This window comes from Takifugu rubripes, chromosome 4 (genome assembly GCF_901000725.2).
Source record: "Takifugu rubripes chromosome 4, fTakRub1.2, whole genome shotgun sequence".
In the NCBI taxonomy this organism is placed as follows: domain Eukaryota; kingdom Metazoa; phylum Chordata; class Actinopteri; order Tetraodontiformes; family Tetraodontidae; genus Takifugu; species Takifugu rubripes.
Window position 1 is genome coordinate 6,881,516 of NC_042288.1, and position 23,727 is coordinate 6,905,242.

At 42.6% G+C, this 23,727-nt stretch overlaps 2 protein-coding genes across 7 annotated transcripts in view; one reads left to right on the forward strand and one right to left on the reverse strand.

Moving 5' to 3' along the window:
• Nucleotides 1–19,623, reverse strand: part of kcnq5a (potassium voltage-gated channel, KQT-like subfamily, member 5a) — a 53,151-nt gene extending 33,528 nt beyond the window's left edge. For 2 of the 5 annotated variants that reach the window (XM_029835243.1, XM_029835244.1), the window contains exon 1: nt 18,699–19,623. In XM_029835243.1, the coding sequence (XP_029691103.1) occupies nt 18,699–19,078 (380 nt within the window). In that variant the 5' untranslated portion in view covers nt 19,079–19,623. The remainder of the gene's footprint in view (nt 1–18,698) is intronic. The other 3 variants (XM_011603094.2, XM_029835246.1, XM_029835245.1) reach the window with 2 other exon arrangements.
• Nucleotides 19,624–20,007: 384 nt separating this feature from the next.
• On the forward strand, nt 20,008–23,651 carry cnrip1b (cannabinoid receptor interacting protein 1b). Of its 2 annotated transcripts, XM_011603093.2 has the most exons (4): nt 20,008–20,648; nt 21,166–21,310; nt 22,489–22,614; nt 22,731–22,873. In XM_011603093.2, the coding sequence occupies exons 1-3, from the start codon at nt 20,260–20,262 to the stop codon at nt 22,594–22,596; spliced, it is 642 nt and encodes a 213-aa protein (XP_011601395.2). In that variant the 5' UTR covers nt 20,008–20,259; the 3' UTR covers nt 22,597–22,614; nt 22,731–22,873. The 2 variants fall into 2 exon arrangements, with proteins under 2 accessions (XP_011601395.2, XP_003963862.1); XM_003963813.3 differs by lacking the exon at nt 22,489–22,614 and having other exon boundaries at nt 20,297–20,648; nt 22,731–23,651.
• Nucleotides 23,652–23,727: the final 76 nt, after the last annotated feature.

Below are 23,727 nucleotides of genomic sequence, written 5' to 3' on the forward strand. Positions count from 1 at the left end.
CTCAACACACCTGTTTGTTTGGACAGTTTCTACAAATCGAGCTTATTAAAATTTAACGCCGGCAGTGGGGAGGGGGGGGTAAGGGAAGTTGGAAGCTGGGGTGTGTCTGCAGACTGCCCTGCAGTACTATTCCCATTCTCATACAGAAGAAAAACTGCTTTCCTCATGCCCCAAACTTTGTGTCTTGTGCTGTATGTCTTGAATATTATAGCATTTAAAAACATTTCAGAATAAATGAGGACTTGAGGGGCTGTTCCTGCATCCATGAGAGGAATAGCTTGCTTGCTTATTATGCTGAAGTACACAACCGAGCACTGCATTTGTGTGATGAAAAAAAAGAAAACACTGAACATTATTTGTCTTCATTAGTGAACAGCAATTTTTTTCTCTGGCAAGTCAACAGCAAATTGCTTTCAAACGGTCCACTTTGATCCATCACCTAAATGACTGCACATTTTCGATGTTTCTGTGCTGTGAAAACACTCCACAGACTTTTATCGCCCTCATGTTTGTTCACACAGGCTGCAATATTACAGTTTACGTGTCTGAAGATATTTGGGCTGTGAATTTTCTGCAGCTCCACAGTAGGATGGATGGTGGAACAATGAAGCTGTGATATGATATGTATTGATTTCGAACGGCTGGATCCTACACATGACTCCCTATAATCTGTTTATAATACTGTGAAGCAGCGACACATCTTAAAGGTCCAGTGTGTATGACCTGATGACATCAGTAGTCCACACTTTTCAAGAGTGTCGGGGACCTGATGTGGCTGTTGGGAATCAAAAATGTTCTGGCAGTAGGGAAAGATGCCTTCAGAGGACTGCCGAGGTACTCTGAACCCACAAATCCTCAAATAGGGCCTTGTGATGAACTGGCGACTCATTCAGGAATGGACCCTGCCTTCGCCCATTGTGTAAGTATCTTGAAAATGGATAAATATCTAACACTTAAACAATTAGCAGATCAAAATTGTTCTGCTTTATCCTCTGAATGTATTTATAGATGAGAAGCCAAGTATCCATTTAAACTGTTTCATTATGCAGTTCACATCTGATATATCACCATCATCATTAGTTTGGACAGCTTTTCCTATTATACATGTGTGATGCAAATGGGAGATGCAAATACTACCATAAATGTTTAGAAGCTCATTTTTATAAATGTTCATCTCGCAGAGCTGCAGCTTTTTACTGGCTGATTCATGGGAAAGGATCAGTAGTGGTAGCTGCTGCAACCCTCACACACACACTGAACACACACACTGCACAACAGGGACCAGAGGCACCATCCATCCACTCGCCTGAGTTCAACCGTCAGTCACGATGCTTCATTTGATGCCATCAAACAATCAATTCAATCTATGTTGACCAAAGATTACTGGCAGGGTTTCAGGAAGAAAAGATGACTGCTATATCTTTGTTCTAGGCCCTTTTCCCTCCTGTTTACACGTACCCTCCCTCTGGACCTGTAGGTGGTGTTGGGATGGGATGGGTTGTACAGAACGGCGCCCTCCATCCACATCTACTGACAGACATTTGGGATCAACTTTCTAACTTGAGCTGAGTTGCAGCGTTCCTGCATCCGCCCTTCAGATTCCATGTCTCGTCATGGAGGAAATGGACATTTCCCCCAATAGTTAAAGAAAAATGGCACCATCTGTGAGACTGGATCAATTTAAACCTCCTCTTCACAGTAATATCACTGGGCTGCACTCACGGCAGAAAGATGATTCTGCTGATACCACAAAGGAAGCACCATTGCTGTTGTAACACCAAAACAGGAAGAGAAGGAAATGGAATCATTTTGGGATGGTTGCAGTGTGAAAGAACCAAAGCACACTTGTAATTAAAAAATATAACATTTGTTTTGTTGAAGTCACAATGCAGTGAGTTCAAACAGGATGAAATTTACATGTTTCCCTGCTGGATTACAGCCTACTCCTAGTTCTGAACCAAACACAACCGAATGACATCAAAGGTCACAGCTGAACACTGATATTGCTCATTCGCGTCTGAAATATCTGTAAACATCCATGAGGCCAGTGTTATTACGGGAGGCTTAGAGGGGCAGGAAAGAGACATCAACTCTGCGAGGCTGCAGCCTTTCTCCAGTCTCCATTCATCTCCCCTCTTCCCTCTCCTCCCCTCTTCCCTCTCTCTGCCCAACACACACACACACACACACACACACACACACACACACACACACACACACACACACACACACACACATAAACACACAGTCTTCTTTCAGAGGCTTCTTTAACAGACCTCATGAACTAACAGAGCCAAGATCAAACAGGTCAATGAGTCTGTTTCCTTTCCTCGCTAATGTTGAGTGCTGCCATGTAGAACCTACAGTACTCAATGTTCTCACAATGGAAACTGATCTATTGTTTTATTAAAAATGGTGAAAACACACATGCTGCTGATTTGCTGTTTGAGTGTATTCAGATACCTTTTTGATGCTGCAGTACCAGTAACCAAAATAAACCAGAAATCATATTTCTTCCTCTCAGAGAAAACAAGTGTTGAGTATTTATGTTTCTAGATCTTTTTTAAGGTGTTGTGTTTTAATGAATAAAGTCAAACTGTTTGCATCACTTTTCACCTCCTTAATATTCTACACTCACCTTAGAATCTCCTGTTACACATTAAAACTACAAAATGCAACACTGTAATATCCGGCCAGAGTCAGACAGTTTGAAGAGCTATAAATCTCTAATAAAAGAGATTTACAAGAATCTGGGACTACATGTGAGGCCACAGTTTCTTTCCACTGTTAAACAGAGAAGAAGATGGGTGATGGAGGTTTGCACAAAGGAAAATGCTAAAGAAAGATAAGAAAACAAGTGGATCAGTTAGATTACATTTAATGAAACCTGCCATGTGTTTGCAGTTGTTAGACAGATTACACAAGACATGTTCAGCTAATGAGATGAAAATCAAGAAAGCTGATAACTGTGGAATACCCAGAACAAAAAATAACACTGTATTTTAGTGCTCTTTAATGTGGGTGAAAACAAAATAAAATGTAATATGAGGCTTAATTCTGTTAGGCGATGCTGTTCTGACAATGCAAAACCAAAATAAAAAGATGGAGAGGAGAGAAAGAAGTAAATTAGACATCCTTTCACTGCTACATGTCAAGAAATATACAGACACAAACACACACGCACACACACACACACACACACACACACACACACACACACACACACACACCCACACACACACACACACACACACACAATATTAGTCATTGGCAACTTGATGCTTAAGTAAAACTATAAATAATTACGTGACCAAGTTATTGTTAGAGGAAGGAACAATCCCTTTGAAGGCTGCTCACGAACATTCTTGTTGTAAGTTCTGATCATTTACTAACCCCTAGCGAACGAAGAGTTAATATGTACCGAATGTTCTTGGGGCATGTCGGAAGATCTCAGTTGTTGTCGGCTTGTTTGTAGCCAACAAATATCACCAAAACAGGGCATCAATTTCCTCCCACAGCGTGAATACATGCAGGTTATGTAACCTCATATATGTCATTCTGTGTGGCCTCCAAGACTCAACAGTGGGGGGGTTATTTGCATCTATTTGTTCCCCTGCATCTATTTGTTCCTCCCGTCACCTCCTGGAGTTTGCAAAACAAGCCAAGGTAAGTCTCAAAGGGTGGAACAGTGCAGAACAGCGGATAAGAGGACTGAAATGGAAATGTAATCTGAGTAAATTGAAGTGTAGAATGGAACGTGATCCATATTGGTAGCTGCACAGTGGGACCCCGTGAAGAACTGTTTATCTTTCATGTAATGTCAGTGTGCAGGGTTACACAAACCATATAAGAAAACAACATGTGACACAGCCTAATCCTTTATGGAGACAGGTGTTAAACAAAATTGCCTGCGAATAAATCATCGGGCCTACACCCTGACAAAACCGTAACGTGCACAGCCACTAGTTTACTGCTGCGGTTAGCTGACTGCGTCAAACTCTGACTCAGAAATCCCATCAATCCTCGGCTGTAAATATTTAAAAATGAATCTAATCTATATGAATTATACCTGCTTGACCATGTTCTTTATCCTCCTAACATGGCAGCATACATCAGGGATGCCGGATTCTTAATATTGTAGCAGAATCACAGCGTGTCACGGTGACAGAACACAGGCTGCACTGACTTTTATAGGAGCACATGCAGCACTGGTCAGCTATAATGTCAGCTAGATAAACGGCATAGGAGGACACTAAATTCAGAGGCACAAATACCTACAAGATAATGCCGTTTCACTGGACTAGAAGCAATACCATCAGTCTTTTTTAATCACAGCTGGGTTATCATGGGTGCTGACAGCCTTTGACGTGGTTTGGAGTTTAACCTGTGCAAATTTTAGGAAGATAATAGTAAAATGAATGGGACATAGCCCTGTTGAAATCTAGACATCAGCCTCTTTAAATGTGTTTATAGAGCTGTTATAACGCACTGAGGAACCCTAGTAAAGTTTGTGCATCTTCATTTAACAGCTCATAAACACCTTCTGACGACCTGTCACCAGTGACAACATATCATTAGAATCAAGTACCTTCATGAGAATGTCAGGAATGAAGTGGTCATGAAATGGCCTTTTTTTTTCTTTCAATCAGTCTTTTAACTTTTTTTTAAAATCAGATGTTTTTAAGTATTACATTTTTAAGGGTGTGGCAGTGTGTGACTTGTTAAAATGTGCTGTGTGTATTACATGGATGCAACACACCGGAGGTAGTCTGTCGTGCTGTACAACGGAAGCCGGCCATCCTGACTGTGAGGCTGAAAGACTGTGTGAAAAAGGTGATTAACATTTAAACAACAGGCTGTGAAGGTCAGACCATCAGTGAGGAATCTCCAGTATCTCCACCTCCTCTTATGTCCAACACTTCCTTCTCTAATCAGGCTCTACATCCCCACAGTAGCATCAGTTGTTGCTCCACATCTCCTTACCTTTGCACATTCAACTGGATAAAGGCAAATAGTCAAAGCAGAAGCTAGCTGCAGTGCTGTACATTTACAACTAACATGGTGATGAAGAGCTCTGCTGAACAGCTAGACAACAGGAAGTGGAACCCAGCGAGCAGAGCAGATAGAGGAAATCAATCTGAGCGGCAGTCAGGCCTGTTGGTCTCATTCTCTGCTCGCTGGATTTCTATAAAACATATATGCCCTGTTGTTGTTCTGGTCCATCATATATAAAATATGCTGTGACGTCATTTCTCAGGATCAAATATTTGTACTACAGATGGAGCAGTGGGGGGAAATGAATTATTAATGTACAACACCTCAGATTGGCTGCCTATTTTAGGTTTGCAGACACCGAATACTGTTAAGAGAAAATGGTATTCCGAATTTCAACAGGCGAAAAGCATAAAAAAGGAAAATTATAGATAAGAGCTTTGCTGAATTCTCTTGTTCTCCGCAATCTCATGTAATGTCAGTTACAGTGACTTTTTCCCTCTCTTCTTGGAGCTAAAATAAGGTACAAATACAAGGTGTAGGGGTGACAAAAACATCTCTTTTTTCCTGGTGCAGCATAATAAGGAGGGAATTCAGTGTTATGAACAGAGAAATAAGGAGCACACTCGAGCGTTTTTTGAACAAACGCACACCTCGAACACATGCTTCTAGTCCAGCAGCTTTTTCTGGTACCGTCACAGTCAGCTCGACACCAGCAGAACGGAAAACAAAACAGGTCAGTGCACAACTTGGAGCATCAACAGAAGGGTGCACGATGAAGTCAGATCAACTAATTAAGGAGAAAGGTGGAGCCCTTTAGGTGATGAGGTCTGTGTGTGCTTCAATAGAGGTGGACATGAGGACACATGCTGCCTGCAGCTTCTGTATTCAGTCGGAGATCATCAACAAAGACTATGAGCAGGAAGAAACCTCCTCCCTGAGTATGAGGGGCTGTCAGGGATTATTCTGAATTAAGTCTTGTGCACGCATGTGAAACGCTCTCACAAACACTACTGAAACACTCTCGTACATACATAATGTGTGAAATCCTATCACACATTCCAGTAAAATAGCATTTCAGTTGTATGAGTGTTTCACATGTGTGTGAGAGCTAATTCTGATGTCCCTGACAGTCCCTCATATATGAGTCTTTCCAATGTAACTTCCTGCCCCCCCCCATTTATTTAGGATGATTTTCAGCTATCTGAGGTTTCTAGGTCGGATCAGCATCCCTGTACATTAGTATACTTGTCAAGGATAATAATCACTCATAGGCACTCATAGGCAAACTGATTTCAGGTCTTACTTATTGTGGAGCAGTTTCAGCTTTCATATAATTGTTGTACTAGTAATTTTTGTTGCCATATTTAATGCCGAGGGCAGCATAATTATGTAATGCAACTATTTCTCTGCAAGTCTCCCTTTTTGTATTAATTACTGAATATAATTAAATCCCAGACGGGAAACATATTTGCATTCAGCTCAGCAAATTAATTTCCCCCCTCGAAAAGTTGTGGACCCCTCACATACAAATCACAGCAAATTACAGAAACACTGTTGGGCTTCCAAGGATTTATCTGGCAGGAGGAGGCTACATGTCAACCGTGCATACTTTATAACGTTGGGTCAAACCTACAGGGGAGCCGCTTGGATCAGACCGTGCAGAAACCCATATACAGCAACACAAATTTTTAATGCTACTGTTTGCCACTGTTTATATTTACACACTGAGCTAGATTATTTACAGTTAGGATTAAGTCTCTCTCACATCTCTGTGGAATCTTTGTTTTGTAGGTAGATGATTGTCGGGAGTTCACCGAGTTCTCTCGGCTGAGAAGACACTCGGCAACACCTGTAGCCGCCATCATTACTGACTGCAGCGAGTGTATGAATTATTCATATTGCAGGAACAGCAAGTTCATCATTAATATCCCCAACACCCGATGTCATCATTTTTGCCACAAAATAGCTGTGTAGCCCATCAGAAAGGTTCTGTAAGAAGGAGCATTTCGGCTAGGCCCCATTCCCAAAAAAGTCGTTCGATCTTAAAGACATTCAGCAAAAATTATTGCGTTAATACGTCGTCATTGAATGCGGCGAACGCTATCGGTGTAGCGACGCCTAAATGCAGCCAAGTGGAGCCGTTAGCACGCATCTGTCCAAAAGTGAAAATTAACTGCTGCTCAGACACACAGCTCAGCAGATTCCCTCTGACAAATCAGCTGCTCTGTGAACTTTTATATCGCCCTAGCTGTTATTGACGTGGCAGCTCCGAAATGGTGACCAGCCACACTGACTCTTAGCAAAAGCATCATAAAAGTGAAGGAGGAAGAAACAACAGAAATTGTTCGGCAGCCTTCAGGTCTTCTAGAATACATTTTTCCCATGTTAAATCTTATCAATCTATGGTGATAATGTTTCTCTATACTCTATAAAAATGAACCCAAAGCAACCGTCACAGCACAACCAAGAACTCATTCCAAAGTGAAGAGTTAAGAAGCTTGTCTTATTTTAAGGATTACCCGGTTTTTGATTATGTGACAAATGTGAGTCACAATGGAAAAAAACAACGTCACATGCACGTAGAAACTGACTCACTCATATAGACAGAGGCAGCCAGAGACACCAAGTTAAAAGAACATTTCTTGGACGGTCAATTATTTCAAGATTGAAAAAAGACATGTTGTTTTATGGTCTGCACTAAGTTGTCCTTGATGGACGAACATCTGTGTCACTGTTGTGGTAACAGTTATGGCGATACTTCCATCTGTGCACTCATAAATAAAATGGGCCTGAACTCTTCGACTCAGATAGGTTGTTGCAGCCATTATGAGAGTACTATCATGCACACTAGACACATTCAATCCAACTAGCAGGAATTTCAACCAACTGTCTGTTCCTCTCCATAAAACTGGAGAGGGCAGGCACGACCAATGTTCCCTCTAAGCTGCGCGCTTGCGCAATCGCGCAATGCTTGCACATACTCAGCGCACAAAATAAAATCCAACAGAAACTTATCAATTAATATCTAATTTTAGAACTGATATGATCTAGTTAATTAGACCAGTAATATTGTTTTCTGTACCATTTCGCAACGTAACTCAATGAGCGACAGGTGTCCAGCCAATAATCCGATACACCTACGCTATGCAGCCAATCAGCATTGACAGTGTTTGCGTATGTGCCCTGCCTTTACTCGCCGTGCACGTTAGCTAGCTAACAACAGTGCAGCGGCGTTAAGAGACACAAATGCTAATCCCTTATAATGGTGAAACGAACGGACAGAGACACATCCATTCATCAAGCCAAAGTAAAAAAGAAATGCGGTTCTTTTGAGATGGAATGGCTGTCGGAGTGTGTGCAAATAGAAGAACAAGTGGTGAAACTGAGTGACTCTTCCTATGGTTAAAGCAGGACTCTCACATATAACATAGTACACATCTCATGAACAACAAGATTTTTGTCTTTTTCATTTTATGTGCTGCCATTCGATTCTTTTAATAAGCCATGTAACTTGCTATGATCCAAGGTTTTGAACAAGCGTGATGCTGGTGTGTGGCCACAGCGGACCCATCTGATGTTGCTCACAGTGGTCCTCAGGGAGCTTGTGTGTCTGCTCAGACACATGAAAAATTAGAGGGAACATTGGACACGACTTCCAGATTATGACCATAAAATGCCTCTTAAAATCATCTTACAAATTAAAATTTAACAGAGATAAAACTGATCTGACCTCATCTCAGCACTTGTTGAATAAAACAAGAAAACCCCTTTGGTTCGCAGCTCTGGACCAGCCTTAATTCTCCTTATTCTGATGGGGTTTTTTCTTCCATCAATTTCTCGCATGCAGACTTTTTGTCCCCAAAGTCATGGTCCTCTCCAGAGCTGCTGTAAATCACCTCACCGGTGTATCCGCCATTATTATCCTGGGCTCCACCAGTGTCCAGCTGCTCAGTTTCCAGCCAAGCTGCAGCTGCAGAGCCGGGCTCATCTGTGGCCCTTCGCCACCACAAATACACCTCAGGGAGCAGGAACCCACCAGCTTCCAAAGCTAACGCTAACAAAAATTAATAAAAAGGATGAGACAAAATGAATAAGTAGCCACTTGATGAAACTGTTGTGCAGTCAAACATACTTTGACTGTGTGCATCATTAAATAATTGGGACCCTGAGAACTGCTTCAGCCCCCGACCTACTTGAACAAGTTACACATTTACCTCAGAAACAGCGTCAATAATTCATCCGCCGGCTTCTCCTCCATGGCTTTCTTTACTTAACAAGGTCAGGAAACAGAGTGGAGAAGATATGTTTGTTACTTGGCTGTCATGGTGGAGAAGCTGCAGTTGCTGACATGGATCACATGTGACTAACGTGGGTATGTGTTAGAGCGTCTGGGTCTACAGGCATGGGTGGGGGGGTGGGGGTATGTATTCACACACCGACTATGAGAGACTGTCAAAATGAATTTGTTCTTCCAATCTCTCATCAAATGTACATTTTCTCTAAAAGGACCTCAGACCAGGGTCAGTGATGGGCTAACTCCAGGAATGGCAAAGACTTTGTGATATTCCACAACAGAAGCCTATATTCTGTGAAGTGGAACTGATCTTGGAGAGTTTTACATCATCCACATCTGCACTGAAGGGCCCAAAACAGGCTCACTGACATAAAAACTAGAACCGAGCCCAAACAACATAACTTATCAGTGCAGATTAGCCCTGTTTCCACAGCTCCAGATCCTCTGCTGCTGCTTGCTGTTATTTGGTTATGCAGCAACAGTTGTCATGGGGTGTCTTGGTTTTGATTAAATGTCCCTCATACTTTGGTCCCAGGTTTACTTTTATTTAACACTATAGGCTTGGATACACTTGTGGACGCCACAGTTTATCTTCTCGCGCTAACTCTTTTATTATACTGTGTTTGCATTATTTAGGAGTTTTTTCACCGCCAAAATATGAGTCTGAACAGCAGACTCACACAACATGCAGGATGAAGACAATGCAGACAAGTTTGGAGACGGTGAGAAGGTCTGAAATTCTGTGGAACCCCTTCCAGCCTTAACGTCTTAACTCAGCCACAAATGGAGACAGGCTGAGCTGCAAACCAGCTCCACCTGGAAGTGACAGGATTCGCTGAGCTGCCACAGTCCAGGAAAACAGCAAATTTATGTAGAAAGCCGAAGCCTGCAACAGTCACATCAGGATTGTTTGTTTTAAAATGTCACCAGTGTCACAATCATTAATCTCTTTTATCTGTAAAAGTGTCATCCTTCCGGCAGTGCAGAAATAATTCAATCAGTCGTCATGAGAACTAACTGCAGAACCATGACAGGAAAAGGAATCCCTGCCACCCGTCCGTCCATCCATCTGTCCGTCCGTCCGTCCGTCCGTACACACACACGCGCACACACACACACACACACACACACACACACACACACACACATACATACATACATACATACATGTGGAAATATGTCACAGGCAGGTCACCATTCACACACTCTCTATTTAACCTCTCTGAACTTAACCTGGACAACAAGAAGCAGGCAGGAAGACAATAAAAACTTCCCATAGCAAAGGGTCTGAGCTGGCGTGGGACCCAGAACATCACCAACATCTGCATCACCAGAATGTGAAAGAGACTAAAGCAGATCTGTGCGACAAAGGAAAGTGGTATCATTGTCAGTTATTGTATTCTGGTAACAGTTCCTCAATGGATCTGGGCTGCGCTAAATAGCTGAGTTCTATCACGTGAACAGACAAAAAGAACACTTGACACCCTGCACAGCCAGATGGAAATCGATCAATCTTCAACCATCTGCCAGTTCTGCATGGTTTAACCTGCCCACATATGACAGACCTCTATCACTCCGAGAACAGAGCGACACAACACAGGCCAAGGGTCCATTTAGAGCTACATCAGGTAGAATAATGAGGGAAATTAAACAAAGGAGAGGGAGCAAAAATAAGAAAGATTTGTAACACAGGCGCACAATATACTCCCATTTCTTTTCCCAATAATGGCTTTCCCAACATTGACTTAGCAAATCCTATAGTTCAGACAATTGAATGGAAAAAGTACATTGACGGATCACCTGTTGGACTAGTTGAACTAGCAGCAATGGGGACACCAGTGGGGAGTAGTGAATTAACAATAATTTTATATAGCATGACTTAGTAATAAGAGTGTAAACAGCAAACAGAGTCTGATTACAAAGAGGTAAAATTACACAGAGAAAAAGGAGATGACATGGAAGCACAGGGGTGTCCAAGTGGGCTCTTTCTAATTCCGGAGAGACAATATTAGATTTTGACAGCAGCCAGTTGAATCAAGACATTTAATCCCCAACAACTGCTGGGAAATAAAAGTCCAGGTCAAGGCATCGTGTCCTTCAAGTCTCAGCTAATACATTTGTTTGGGCCTATTTCTGGCAAAACAACAACAGTAACAAAAACTGTGAAGAGCATAGCTTCATAAATCCCGAAATGAAAGTGAACCATTCTAAATCTGTCCCCAATACACACACACCTTCATCCACATGGATGTGCACACTAATCCACCCACACAAACACAAACAGAAAAGATGTGATGCTGTTATGATATTATTGTGTTATCTTAACAGCCGGCTGACTGTTGTGTTAGACTGGTTGTTCTATTGGCTGCAGGCCTGGGAGAGAGCTTACTAAGAGAAAATAAAGACTCACTCCACATTAGACTGACTCCCGTCAATGGACTGGGAATAATGCCTGCACACACACACACACACACACACAGGCATACATTCATGATGACCTCTCTCTCTGCGTGCTTCATTCCATCTCATGCCACTGCTCTTTCACACTTGTGATCCTAAAAACAGCAGTATTTTAATGACAAAACTGCAGCATCTTTAACACATATCCTGAAATATAACAATTATCGAACATTTGCGGCTCATTCTACTCATTTCCTCTGCCTGCCCCTTCATAAAGCAGAAACCTCCCACCTGTGTGTTTACCTTCTCTTCAGCATAATTTTTTTTTTTTTTAAAACATCTTCTGATACCTTTGGACGTTGGTAAGCTTTTAATTAAATTTTATTATCAGCTTTAATCTTTACTTATTGAGAGGTTCACAGGTGAGGTGGAAAACTGTGCATGTGAATCAGGCTATAGTGCTGGATATGTGGGCTGTACTGTCACCATAAATCTATATCCGATATAGAGGAGCTGCGTGAAGCCAGGAGCTCTGGCACAACACAGGCTGATATCGTGGCCATTTCTGCCTATTGGCACATTAAAACCAAATTTCATGCCCCTTGAAACGATGCGAAAACAATTGCCGCACTGCGGTCGCTCTGGATATTGCTGCAGGATCAGCTGAAGTGCAACAACGTGAAGGCGTTTCCTCAAGTTTCGTCCAACAAATACGACACACCTTCATTGGATTCCTCACTCTGTAGACAAAGGCTAATAGCTGATGGACAGTTCTCAGGCTCTCTGGGTTCCTGTTACACTTCATTTTGGCATTTTTAAACCGTCGCTTGCCTCAGTTTATTAAACTCATGCACACATGCCACAGATTGTGCATTCGCACCACTTCAAAGAGCAGCAACAGCCCGACGCCACAAAAGTAAGATTCACCTTTGAAAGCATGTGAAAGAGCTCACACACAACAGATCTGAGCACGGCAGAAACAATTGGAAAACATGGTTGCAGCACTGCAAACAAGAAAGCAAAATTGTGATGGGACTGGAGGAATAAGACAGCAATTGTGAGAGCGAGGAGAAGCTTCTCTTCTGCACATAAGAGGAACCTCTCGCTGTTTCTGTATCTATGGCAGGAATTCTAATGAGCTCCCACTATAAGCCGCATCACAAGCCTACCCACTCCAGATGCATGTTAGCAGGGGATGAAATAAGAAACGAGAAAAATAATTTCAGGGTTTGCTCATTATTTCATCATGACCTCATTTCTTCAGCATCATAAAGCTACTTCAAGACCAAACCATTCCTGTTTCCACAGGTGTGTTCCAGCATGTGTTGGCACCTGTTGTGCTATTACATGTTGTCAATGCTGTATTGGTTTGTTCCTCTCACATTTACAGTATCTGCAGATTCTCAAATTTGAGCTACTGGGGTTATCAGACCTTCTCATAGGCTGCCTCATCACTCACTAAACATGACAAGAGTCTGATGATTATCCCAGCAGCTCAGAGTCATGACCGCGCTCGCTCGCTCCCTCTTTATGATCTCATCTTGAATTCCGTCTTTTCTCTCCAATGCCTTTTTTCTCCCCCTCTCTCCTCTTCTGGGTGTCTTCCTCTCAGCACAACAGCACAATTCCAGTTATTTCAGCGTCATGACACATGACAAGTGCTTTGTTTCAGTCAATCAGAGAAGCTGTCGGTGGGGGAGCCGGTGACTGTGTAACTATGGCAAAAATGTGTGTGGCTAACCAGGATAAATTATTCACAGCCTTTGCTGGGCTGGTGGAGGTTCGTATGATCTTCCTGCAATATGTGATGTGTGTGTCTATACGATGCCAGAGAGTCTCACACAAAAATCATCCTGAAATATTCATACCGTGACAGCAGGTGGTAAAGTTAGACAGCTGCTCATAATTCTTTCTGAATATCAGAGAGTTTCTCACGAAGCAGGAGACTTGGATAGACATTGGAACGAACAGATGTAAGCCAAAATATCTTCCTAAAGTTTTAAAGTAGAAAAGAGGGACGCGAGCTGTGGTAGCGGTATCTCCTCCAAGTGACAAGTGACATTTGCAGTGTGCATTCTTGCTGCTCACACAAAAAACACTAGAATTGATCCATTTAACCTTTATTTAGCCAGGTGGGTCAATAGAGAAACTTTCATCCATCCATCCATCTTCTGTTCCATGTCAGAGGGGCTGCTGCACCTTTTAATTGGGCAAGAAGCAGGAATCCATGCTGGCTAGCTTGTCATTCACAGGCCACACACCACATTAACATGTGCTCTCATGGCTCAGGGCTGTTTTAAGTAATTAAGTGTGTGTGAGGAAGCTGGAGTACCTGCAGAAAATCCTTGCACAGAGAGCAGGGAAGCTCTGCAAAAAAGTGCCGAGAGTATAAAACTGAACATACTGAGACCAAAAAGAGGAAGGAAAAGCTCATTTACCGCGAGTCAAGTTTTGACCTCCAGTTTGGGAGTAATGTTCAGGCTTCCCATAAAAGGCACATTAGCGCAGGGCCAGCTGGTTCCTACGTGATCAATAAAGATTATTTATTATTCCGACAAGGGCAAGCATGGGAATTGCGACGTCTTTGGAGAAACACAACACACTGCGTGGGACAGAAAGGTTTATAAAAATGGGTGTGAAGTGAAATTCTTCTGAGGAACCTCAGCAAAGGCAGCAGCGGCGCTCTCTGTGTGGGCGGGAAGCTGCACTCGTCCATCAGAGCAGGAATCTGCTCAGCAACATGGCACCTCTGCCGATGTACGAGGGCTGTCGGATGACTAATGAGGAGACCCACATTATGCTGACACATGCATACACCCTGTCCTCATCAGTACCTTACACAGACACGCACACTCGTGCGCCTTTCATGGGCACGCATTCAGACTTGCAGACTCCAGATGAAACTGTTGGCTCACACTTGCTTTCACACCTAAATTTCCTCAAACTCACACAGAAATAGAATGAAGAACCTTCCTGTGTGACTTGCTCATAACATGAGGCTGCATTCACGTCAAGTGTTGCAACAATTTAAATGGTCCCAACGCTGTCTAATAGGCTGAAAAAACAGGAATTTGGTGCTTAGAACTCCAACAAGGCTGCTTGGGGGGATCACAGTTCAGAGAATCTCAGAAAGAGTTGCAAAAACTGTAGATTTACACAGTATTCACACTTCTTCTCTGGTATTTTCTGATGACCGCTCCTGTGTTGGGAGTAATCCAATGAGTCACGCTTAAATCATCAGTTTGTCTGATAAATTACACTCTGTCCTCATAAACTGTCTTAGAGCTCACTGATGACGTTAGCATCAACAGTTAACTGTGAGGAAATCTTGGGATTCTAGACTGTTATTGCTAAAGCTCATGGTCATACATTAATATATAAACACTAGTGGTTTTAGATGAGGCTAAAATGCTGAATAGTGAAGTGTCCCAGAACGAACCTTTCAAAACCACCCGGCTCTCAAATGCATCAGCGCATAGTGATTACACAGCTAATGTTGGTGTTAATGATTAATTATGCACAAGAAGACCGGTTTGGACACTAAATTCTGAATATGTGCCTTAACTTTTTATTTGTGGACGACAAAAAATGCAAACATTATGCAGCAAAGAAACACATCTTTTTATCTGGCTGGAAGAACCTGGGTCACATCAACTTTCCTGAGCAGATTTATTTCATTTGTGCCTCCAGCTCCACTTATTGTTCTTATCCACACAGATTTTCAACTTGAACCAACCGCCCGTTCATCTGCGTCGTCTCACCTTGTGCATCGCATAAAAGACATTATAAAAGACAACATAAAGGACACCGACATCCTGCTTTTATTTACTTTATCTAATGCAGCTTTAATAAATTTTCATTTCAGCTAACATCCTCTTCTCTCCGTGGATGAAACCCTGATTCTGAACACAGACACTTTAACGGCCTCGGCTGTCTTGAGCGTCATTTCTTTAGAGGAGACAAAGTGCAGCATCGTTGTGAGTCTGGCTACATTTTATTTTAACGGTCACTAAAGCAATTTGAACGATCTCTGCTGGACCTTCAGCAGCCCTTAGCTGATTAGATACCTGCTTGTGTCTATGATGGGGGTTTATAATGACCATGACAGCACACATGCAGATCTCAACTGAACTATACGCCAATCGTCATCCTGATGAGACAGGAGATTTAGTTACGGTAGTCTATAGTCGAGTAGGGATAAACTGTCATTTCCTGCAGAGCAAACTGCAGCTGACAATCGATGCACCACAGACTGCGCACGAATCGGTAAGGTTAGAGGATAACAGCGGAGAGGTGGATCAATCATGTGAATCTGTCTTGGGGCCCAGAATCAATGCCGGACACAGTCGCGGGGAATGAATAAATCAGTCTCATTCACCCTCTCACATGATCGCGCAGGATACTCTGAGTGTGCCTCATTATAGTTGCAAAAATGAGACAAAATCACACCTTCGTGCAGGCACAGACACAAACGAACAATAAGAGCTCATCTTGGGATTATAGCACATAAGTGCAGACTGGCTGGGAACCATTTCAGCAAATGTGATTAGCTCAACACACGCCACCTCGTTAAGGGAATAAATCTTAATGCCAGCAGTGCTTTGGAGCTCTGTTTGCCAAGAGGCAAGGCCAGATGCTTTTCAGCGTCTCTGTGTGCATCAGTATTAGTTTCCTATAGACGTGACGGTATGATCGTGCATTATCATGACATTTCCAATGTATCTCGAAAGTACTGTCTGCTTCTATTTGTCTTGTTTATTCATGTGAATTGAACCTGTCTTATGTCCTTTGTTTGTGTGTACATTTTGTATAGAATCACTACATCATTGTGTATAGATATGTGTGTCCTTGCTCTGCCATAAAGCGTTAGCATATACGAGTGTCATGGGGAGTGACCATGAAACAAATCTATCAATCTAAATGTGATCTGACACTCTGAACTAACAGTCAGTCAATACAAATTTTTAGGTTCCAGTCCTGCTGCAGCAGCTAATGGATTAACCAGCCATAAAATTAAAATATAGGTCTGATTGAGTGTGAAACACCTCTATAATTTACAACATGGAAGGTGGGGACATACTTAAACTTTAAAGGTTATCAATATGTGCAGGTGCTGATCTGGTTTTCAAAGTGTTTCTTCTGATCGAAATTAGTCTTTTTTTGGACAGATAATCAAAGAAAAAAATAATTAAATCACAACCACGGTGATAAAAAAAGAAAGTAAAAGAAAATATTAATGACAGTACAACCATCACAAGAAGGTTAAATAAAAATGAGAGATGAATGGACTTTATCCACTTTTCCTACATGGTTTATTCTCGATCCAAACAATCATTTAACCAAAAATAATCAAACAGTTCATCATGTTTGAGTTTTACATAAATGGACAAAAACAAATATCGCCGCCAACCAATCTCAGAAAGAAAAAATCTTGAAAGATATATATTTTTAAAAAATCCAATTGTGATAATGTGGATAATAGCTGATGTTATTACAATAGTCCACTAACTCCAGCAGATTGCTCTTGGCATAATGACACACTGCACCAGACAAACACAAGTCCCAGAATGATTGCGTAATGGATAAGAACCATGCAGAGATGCAAAATATTTTCATTAACCATAATGTAGAAGTTTAAAGTCTAGACCTGATGGCTTTAAATCAGAGTTCTGTATTTAGATCCCGTGCATTTGTCACATTAATATAATACAAGTACTTCCTCCTGTCACGGATTAAACACATTCTGAGATGCTGGCAGACAACCAGCATTAAACTGACGCGTGCACATCTGGGACTCTGCTCTGAATACCTCTAATGCATTTTTGACTGCATCAGAATCCCTTAAAAATCTCACTTATCCAGGTTTCTTAAAACTTTGGGAGCAAGCAGATGTAACAACTTAACCCCCGTGACCTCAGCTGTCCCGCCTGAGCAAATAAAACGTCAACATCCGGCTTCGCAGACCCTCCTGTCACAGCTCAACTTCCTCCTTCTCACAGAGCTCCTCATTCAGCAGCAGTAACAGCAGCACAGTTCCATATCTACCGACCCGGTGCGGCCCGGATGGTCTATCGTCACTCTGAATCAGCACATTTGTGGCAACTATACAAAGATGCATTGATGAAATAGTTGGCAGGCAAGGAAAAAAAAGTGTCTTCCTTAAATGCAGCTGTTCCACAGGCAAAACCGCCTCCTTGTTGTCAACCTCACAACTTTTCCTTCTTTTCTCGCGGGATGTGATGATGCCCCAATGGCCAAGCGTTTCAAACAAACACCTAAAGTGAGCTTGCAGCAGAAAAATGGGAGCACTGCTTGAATAAAAAAAGACGAACATAAGTCAGCCTGCCGCTGTAACCAACAGTCAGTAATAGCTGATAAAGCTCCTTTCTGACCACGGCAGTGATGAAATCGGTGCAGAGCTGCTGGCTCATGTAATATTAATGTTACCTTTTGCCCTTTTCAAGTTCTGAGGAATCTGTGACAGGCTCTGTGGTGCAATATCCATGAAAAGATTAGTCTAATATTACACTTTGAAAATTATGGACTCCTTTATCTTTTATTATATCATAGTGAATATCACACAGGGGCAACACTGAGCACCCTTTAACCTGCATGTTGTCATCATAAAGGAGACCTCAGTGGTATTAATCAGGCAGTTTGAACTCCGTTTTCTCTCCTGCTGCTGCTACAACAGGTGGTGTAAATTCATAGAGTCATAACTCAGTCAAACTGTGACTGAAACCGTCTAGGTTTATGACATGGCCTCAACAAAATAAACAAGGGAACTAAATTATTTAGGGAACTAAAAATACTAACTATAACATAGTTCATTCTAGTGTTGAGGATGGTGTGTACGCGCGCGCCTGGGTGTGTGTGACGCTCCAAAAACTGGCAAGTTTTTTGATTGCACTCTTTATATTTAGACTTCAAAGGTGATGGAACTATTGTGAACGAAAAAAACGTTATTGAAGAGAAACAGTTTGTATCAGGCTCAATAAAGATTACTCACACAAAGGCGTGGTAGACGAAAGCCCACTCCCGTGGTCGCTCCAACACGTTGTAGAGGTAATTCTGGAGGCGGCGGTACCGCGCGTTCCTGCGGCCGCTCTGCGCGCTGTAGGTCAGCGGCTTCCCCAGCAGGCTGAGCCGAGCGCCCTGCTTCCTGTCCACTCCCAGCGCACCTGCAGCGGCGGCAGACAGGACACCGTCCCCGACGCGCACCGCGTTATTCATGGTCGTCCGGCCACACTCCACATCTTTCAGCGGGTATTCCTGCCCCCGGCGTCCCGTTGAGGTCTTCAGCCACAGCCCAGGGCCGCCGCTCTGATCGCCGCTGTGACTTCTCGGCATGGCATCACCAGCGCAGGGCGCTGGAAGCCCGGCAGACATTCACATGTAGCCAAGTACTCTTTCGTCGGAGGGTATTTGATTACTTTGACTTGCAGCCAAATAAGAGAAAGCAACTATTGATGAGTTAAATGTGATCTAATCTGGTCTGATCATTTCAGCCTCGTTAACGTTTGAGCAGTTCCAGTTTGGACACTTTGGCCATCTGCGCAAGGCTGGGGAAGAGCAGGGTTATGAAGGAGTAGATCTATTGAGGCATTTGGCGAGGGGAGGGCTCTCTCCCACCCTCCCACGCGGTTTCTTCCCCCAACTCTCGCCGTCTTGCTTCAGTCCTGCTTAAGGGTTTGGCGCCTGCGGCGCTGCCCCGGAGGCATACCCTTTTACGCATGGACAGAGAAGAAGCCGCTACTGTCAGCTTTGGATGGAACCACATAAGAGCTCAGCACCTGTGGAGACCACTCTGGCATCACTCTGGCACTTCACACCGGCACTTGTGCTGTTTAGGTGTAAAGTTAAATAATAAAAATGTCAGCCATGGCGTCGAGTTGCCGCTACAACTGCGTTTCACATGTGTCCAGTGTCAATCGCCTCATGGCTTAAACTTTATCACAGTTTTGGTAGAAAACTTTACAAGACTTTACAGACTCATCTTGACTGAAGACTCAGAAATCAGCTATATTTTTGTCAAATAAAAAGAAAATCTCTGAGAAATTATAAAAAAAACTAATGTAACTGAAGTAACTTACAGCTACTGATGATATAGATCATTGAATTATTATTGTTATTGTTGTTATTATTATTAATGATAATAATAACAGGTGTGACATTTCTGACTTCTAGTGGTCAAATCAGAAGTCATTCTTCAGCACCCACACGTTCATTTATGCTTTAAAAAACGATTATTTAAACAACTAGTAATTATTTAATGGTGTATTTATTACTGATTAGAGCGTTGAGCCTTTAATTATATGACTCTATTGTGCCTTATTCATAATTATACATTCTGATTTTTTTGTATGTGGGGCGTTTCAATGTGTGACAATAGCGCCACCAAGTGTTCAGTTGGATGTAGCAGATTTGATGTTGAATGTGTCCCGAACACGGGATTTTGGTGCCAGTGGACGCATGTAAAAAAATCGGTTCTTGTGTTGAGATTAAAGATGTTCTATGTTACCTGGAATATTCCTAATTAAAGGCTTGGACCGCTAATTCCTGGTGGGTGGATGAAGCTCAGTGGGTGGATGAGGACTGAGAGAGAGAGAGAGAGAGAGAGAGAGAGAGATGGGGGAGAGAGAGAGCGTCGGTCGGGATTAGGCCAGTGCTGTAGATTGAGGGGGATTACAGCCGTCGTTGCTCGTGCTGTGCGCACGCTCATTTCCGCGTCCACTGATCGACACCTGCTCGATGATCGATTGTGCTCTCTTGGCTGCAGCATGGCCGACGTGCCTCAGGTCGTCAAAATTGGGATTTCCCTGAAGATGCTCCCCAACAACAGCGCGGTGTTCTTTAAATCCGACGGCGCCAGGTTCGGTCAGACCCGGACCATCAAGCTGCTGACCGGCTCCAAGTACAGGATCGAGGTGGTCATTAAACCGGGAGCGGTGGAGGCCACGTAGGTAGACCTTTATTTTGGTGGTCCCGAACGAACCTGTAGCAGATAAATAATCTTCCTGAAAATGCTAATGGGACACATTAAGGAGTGGTCTCCAAAACCAAACAGTTGTGGTGGCTGTGCATTGATTTTGTGAAATTATAATGGGAAATTCGAACTGTTTTTAGGAGCGTGTCTTAATCATTACCATCGAGCTCATAGGAAAACGGGGTTTTTATTAGGAGGACGTGAAGGCATCATAAATCTGAATTGGCCACACATCAAATCCAGCACAGATTAGGACTTCCGTCTGTCTCCGGGCTTTGTCGTCTCTTGTGCTTTGATTGTAATTCACAATAAATTCCAGATTAGGAGAACTCGCCATATCAGCGGGTAAAACACCAGAATTGGTGGAGTGAAAATAGGTCACAGGGTGATTCACAGATCTAGGGCATGTCAAGCAAACAGATGTAACCCAACATTGCTGTGGTCAACATTGCTTGACATTGCTTCACTGATTGTTGCCATCTGGGTGCAGGTCCATGAGCGTGGGCGGGGTCACCTTCCCCCTGGAGCAGCAATCTAAAGACCCCCAGTCGGTGGTCTACTCTGGCCAATATGACACAGAAGGGGTGGCGCATACCAAGAGCGGAGAGAGGCAACCGGTTCAGGTCAATGTGCAGGTGAGGATAGTGGTTTGACGGGGCACGCCAGTTTAAAAACACCTCTGGTTGCGTCACAGCTCCAGCACATTGATACAGTGAGTGCGTGCATGGATTATTTTGAGGAACTGGGCCACGATTTTGCTTTAAGGTATAATTTTTTGCACATCTGTCAACATGACTGCATGCAGAGGTCCAAATACCAGAATCTGCAGGTAGTAGTACACATGGTTGATGTGTTTTCGCCAGCTACACATTTACACATCTAAAAAGGCATCTGTGAGCTTGAAACCAGACCTTTTATCAGACCTTTCTGATCCATCAGATTATCAATCTGGTTTTAATGGGTGAAGGTGACAGTGAAAGATGTGGAAGCTAGAAAGGGACAGACTTAGACTCAGCTATGTTGAATGCTCCTTTTGGTGGAGGGACAAAGATACAATACGGAGGTATATTTCCACAGGAAGGACTAAGGATGTTCTGTTTAATGAAGGGTTCTTCATTCTATATTCTCTGTTCTTTGCTTTTAAAGGAGTACACTGTAAGAAATGTCACAGTGGTTGTGAACTTACACTATAATAAGAGCTTTCACAACAGTTTATCCATCACATGTTGATGTACATCAGGGGATGCATACACACACAGAGACATACACACCTCTCATAGTATGGGTGTTTGGACTGAGTATTCAGAGGAAACTCAAGTAAGACATGGGAAGATTCTTATTTGATAATGTTCTTTAATAATTAAAGAACATTATCAAATATCTTGCGAGTTACTGACTTTCCCGAGTGTAAAGAGAGTGAACGTCTGTGATGGAACAGTGTTTCCATCCAGCCTCTTTCCTGGTGACTGCTGGGAGAGTCTTCACCCTAACCCTCAACAAGAAACTGATTAAACAAAGTTAAATGCCAAGTTATCATTGCACAAATTCTATTTTCCCAAGACAAACCAAAAACAAATCCAAATAAAATATTTAACTGTAAACAGGCGTCTTCCTATAGATTCTTTCACAACCTTTATTTAGAGGGAGCGTCCCTACCAAACCTGTTCAGGTCTCAAATCTTTCAGCAGCAACACTTAAGAAGTTTGATGAAAGCGGCTGTTTCACTTCCTGCTTTGACAACAAAAGCTGCTTATGTTAAAGTTAAACCACAGTGTTACAAATCTGACTGCATATTTCCGGTCCATCTGTCCAGTTCACACCCTTAGGCTCTTCAGCTGACATGGTGTGTGCGCGTGCGTGGTTGTGTGCACATTCCCCCATCTGTCCAGCTTCCTCTTTGTTTCACATTCACACATGCTGATGAATTGTGACTGGCGAGGTGAGTTTGGAGTGAGAGCACACTATCCCATCTGTCCCCTCTGAATGGCGGCCCTTGCTTTGCTGGAAACTGCTTGTCCACACACGCGCTCACCCGTGCATGTGTTCCCTCCTCAGTTCACGGAGCTGGGGATGTTTGAAACCGTGTGGCAAGTGAAGTTCTACAACTACAACAAGAGGGACCACTGCCAGTGGGGAAACAGCTTCAACAGCATCGAGTACGAATGCAAGCCCAACGACACGCGCACGCTGATGTGGGTCAACAAGGAGATGTTTGTGTAAAGGGACAGTCTGCTCGCTGCTCTGGAGAACAAGAACAATCCAGGGTGGTGTTTCTGTCAGCATGTCACGGTCAGGCGAAGACGTTTTTGATGCTTCCTGTCGTTAAGAGGATGTTTGTCCTTCTTTACTGTGCTGTCCACTTAAAGCCTTTCACTCTCTACCCCAAATGCAGTTTTCTTTAAAAAGGAAACACTTCGGTAACTTTATTTTTCAAAAGTTAATCATGTGTGTGAGCACATGCAAATGTGTTGATATAGTTGGTCGTTTGGAGTTTTATTTACGTGTAAGTCGTGATTTTAGGTCTGTCGTTGGTTTGAAAATTGGGGAAATATTAGAATTGACAGACATTATTATTTTCTCACTGACATTTGGATTCATTGTAGCCCAAAGAAGAATTTCCTGTGCACTGTGTCTGTTTGCTGTAATATTTGAGTGAAATTGGGTCCCTAATTATAGTGTGTTTCTACCTCCAGTAGATTCAGGCAAATTATTTTTGTTGGTCAAAGAGATTTTGTGGAAGCGTACATTTTTTGTATCTCTTGTAGTAACTCATAATGTTAGCAGTATTTTGTAAACCTTTGTAAATGTGTTCATATTGTATTTTGGTATGGTGTCCACTGAACCAATCTATGCAAGAAATCCAACAACAGACTAATGAGACTCTGCACCAAGTTGTTGAAATGAATTGCTTTGGCCAGTTTATGTGACAATCTTTATAATATTACCTATAGTAAAGTACAAGATATTTGTGGAAAATTGTGTCAGTTCTTCAATCAACAATGATTTTATTAACCAATTATGAATTATTAATGTTTAGCACAGTCAAATGATC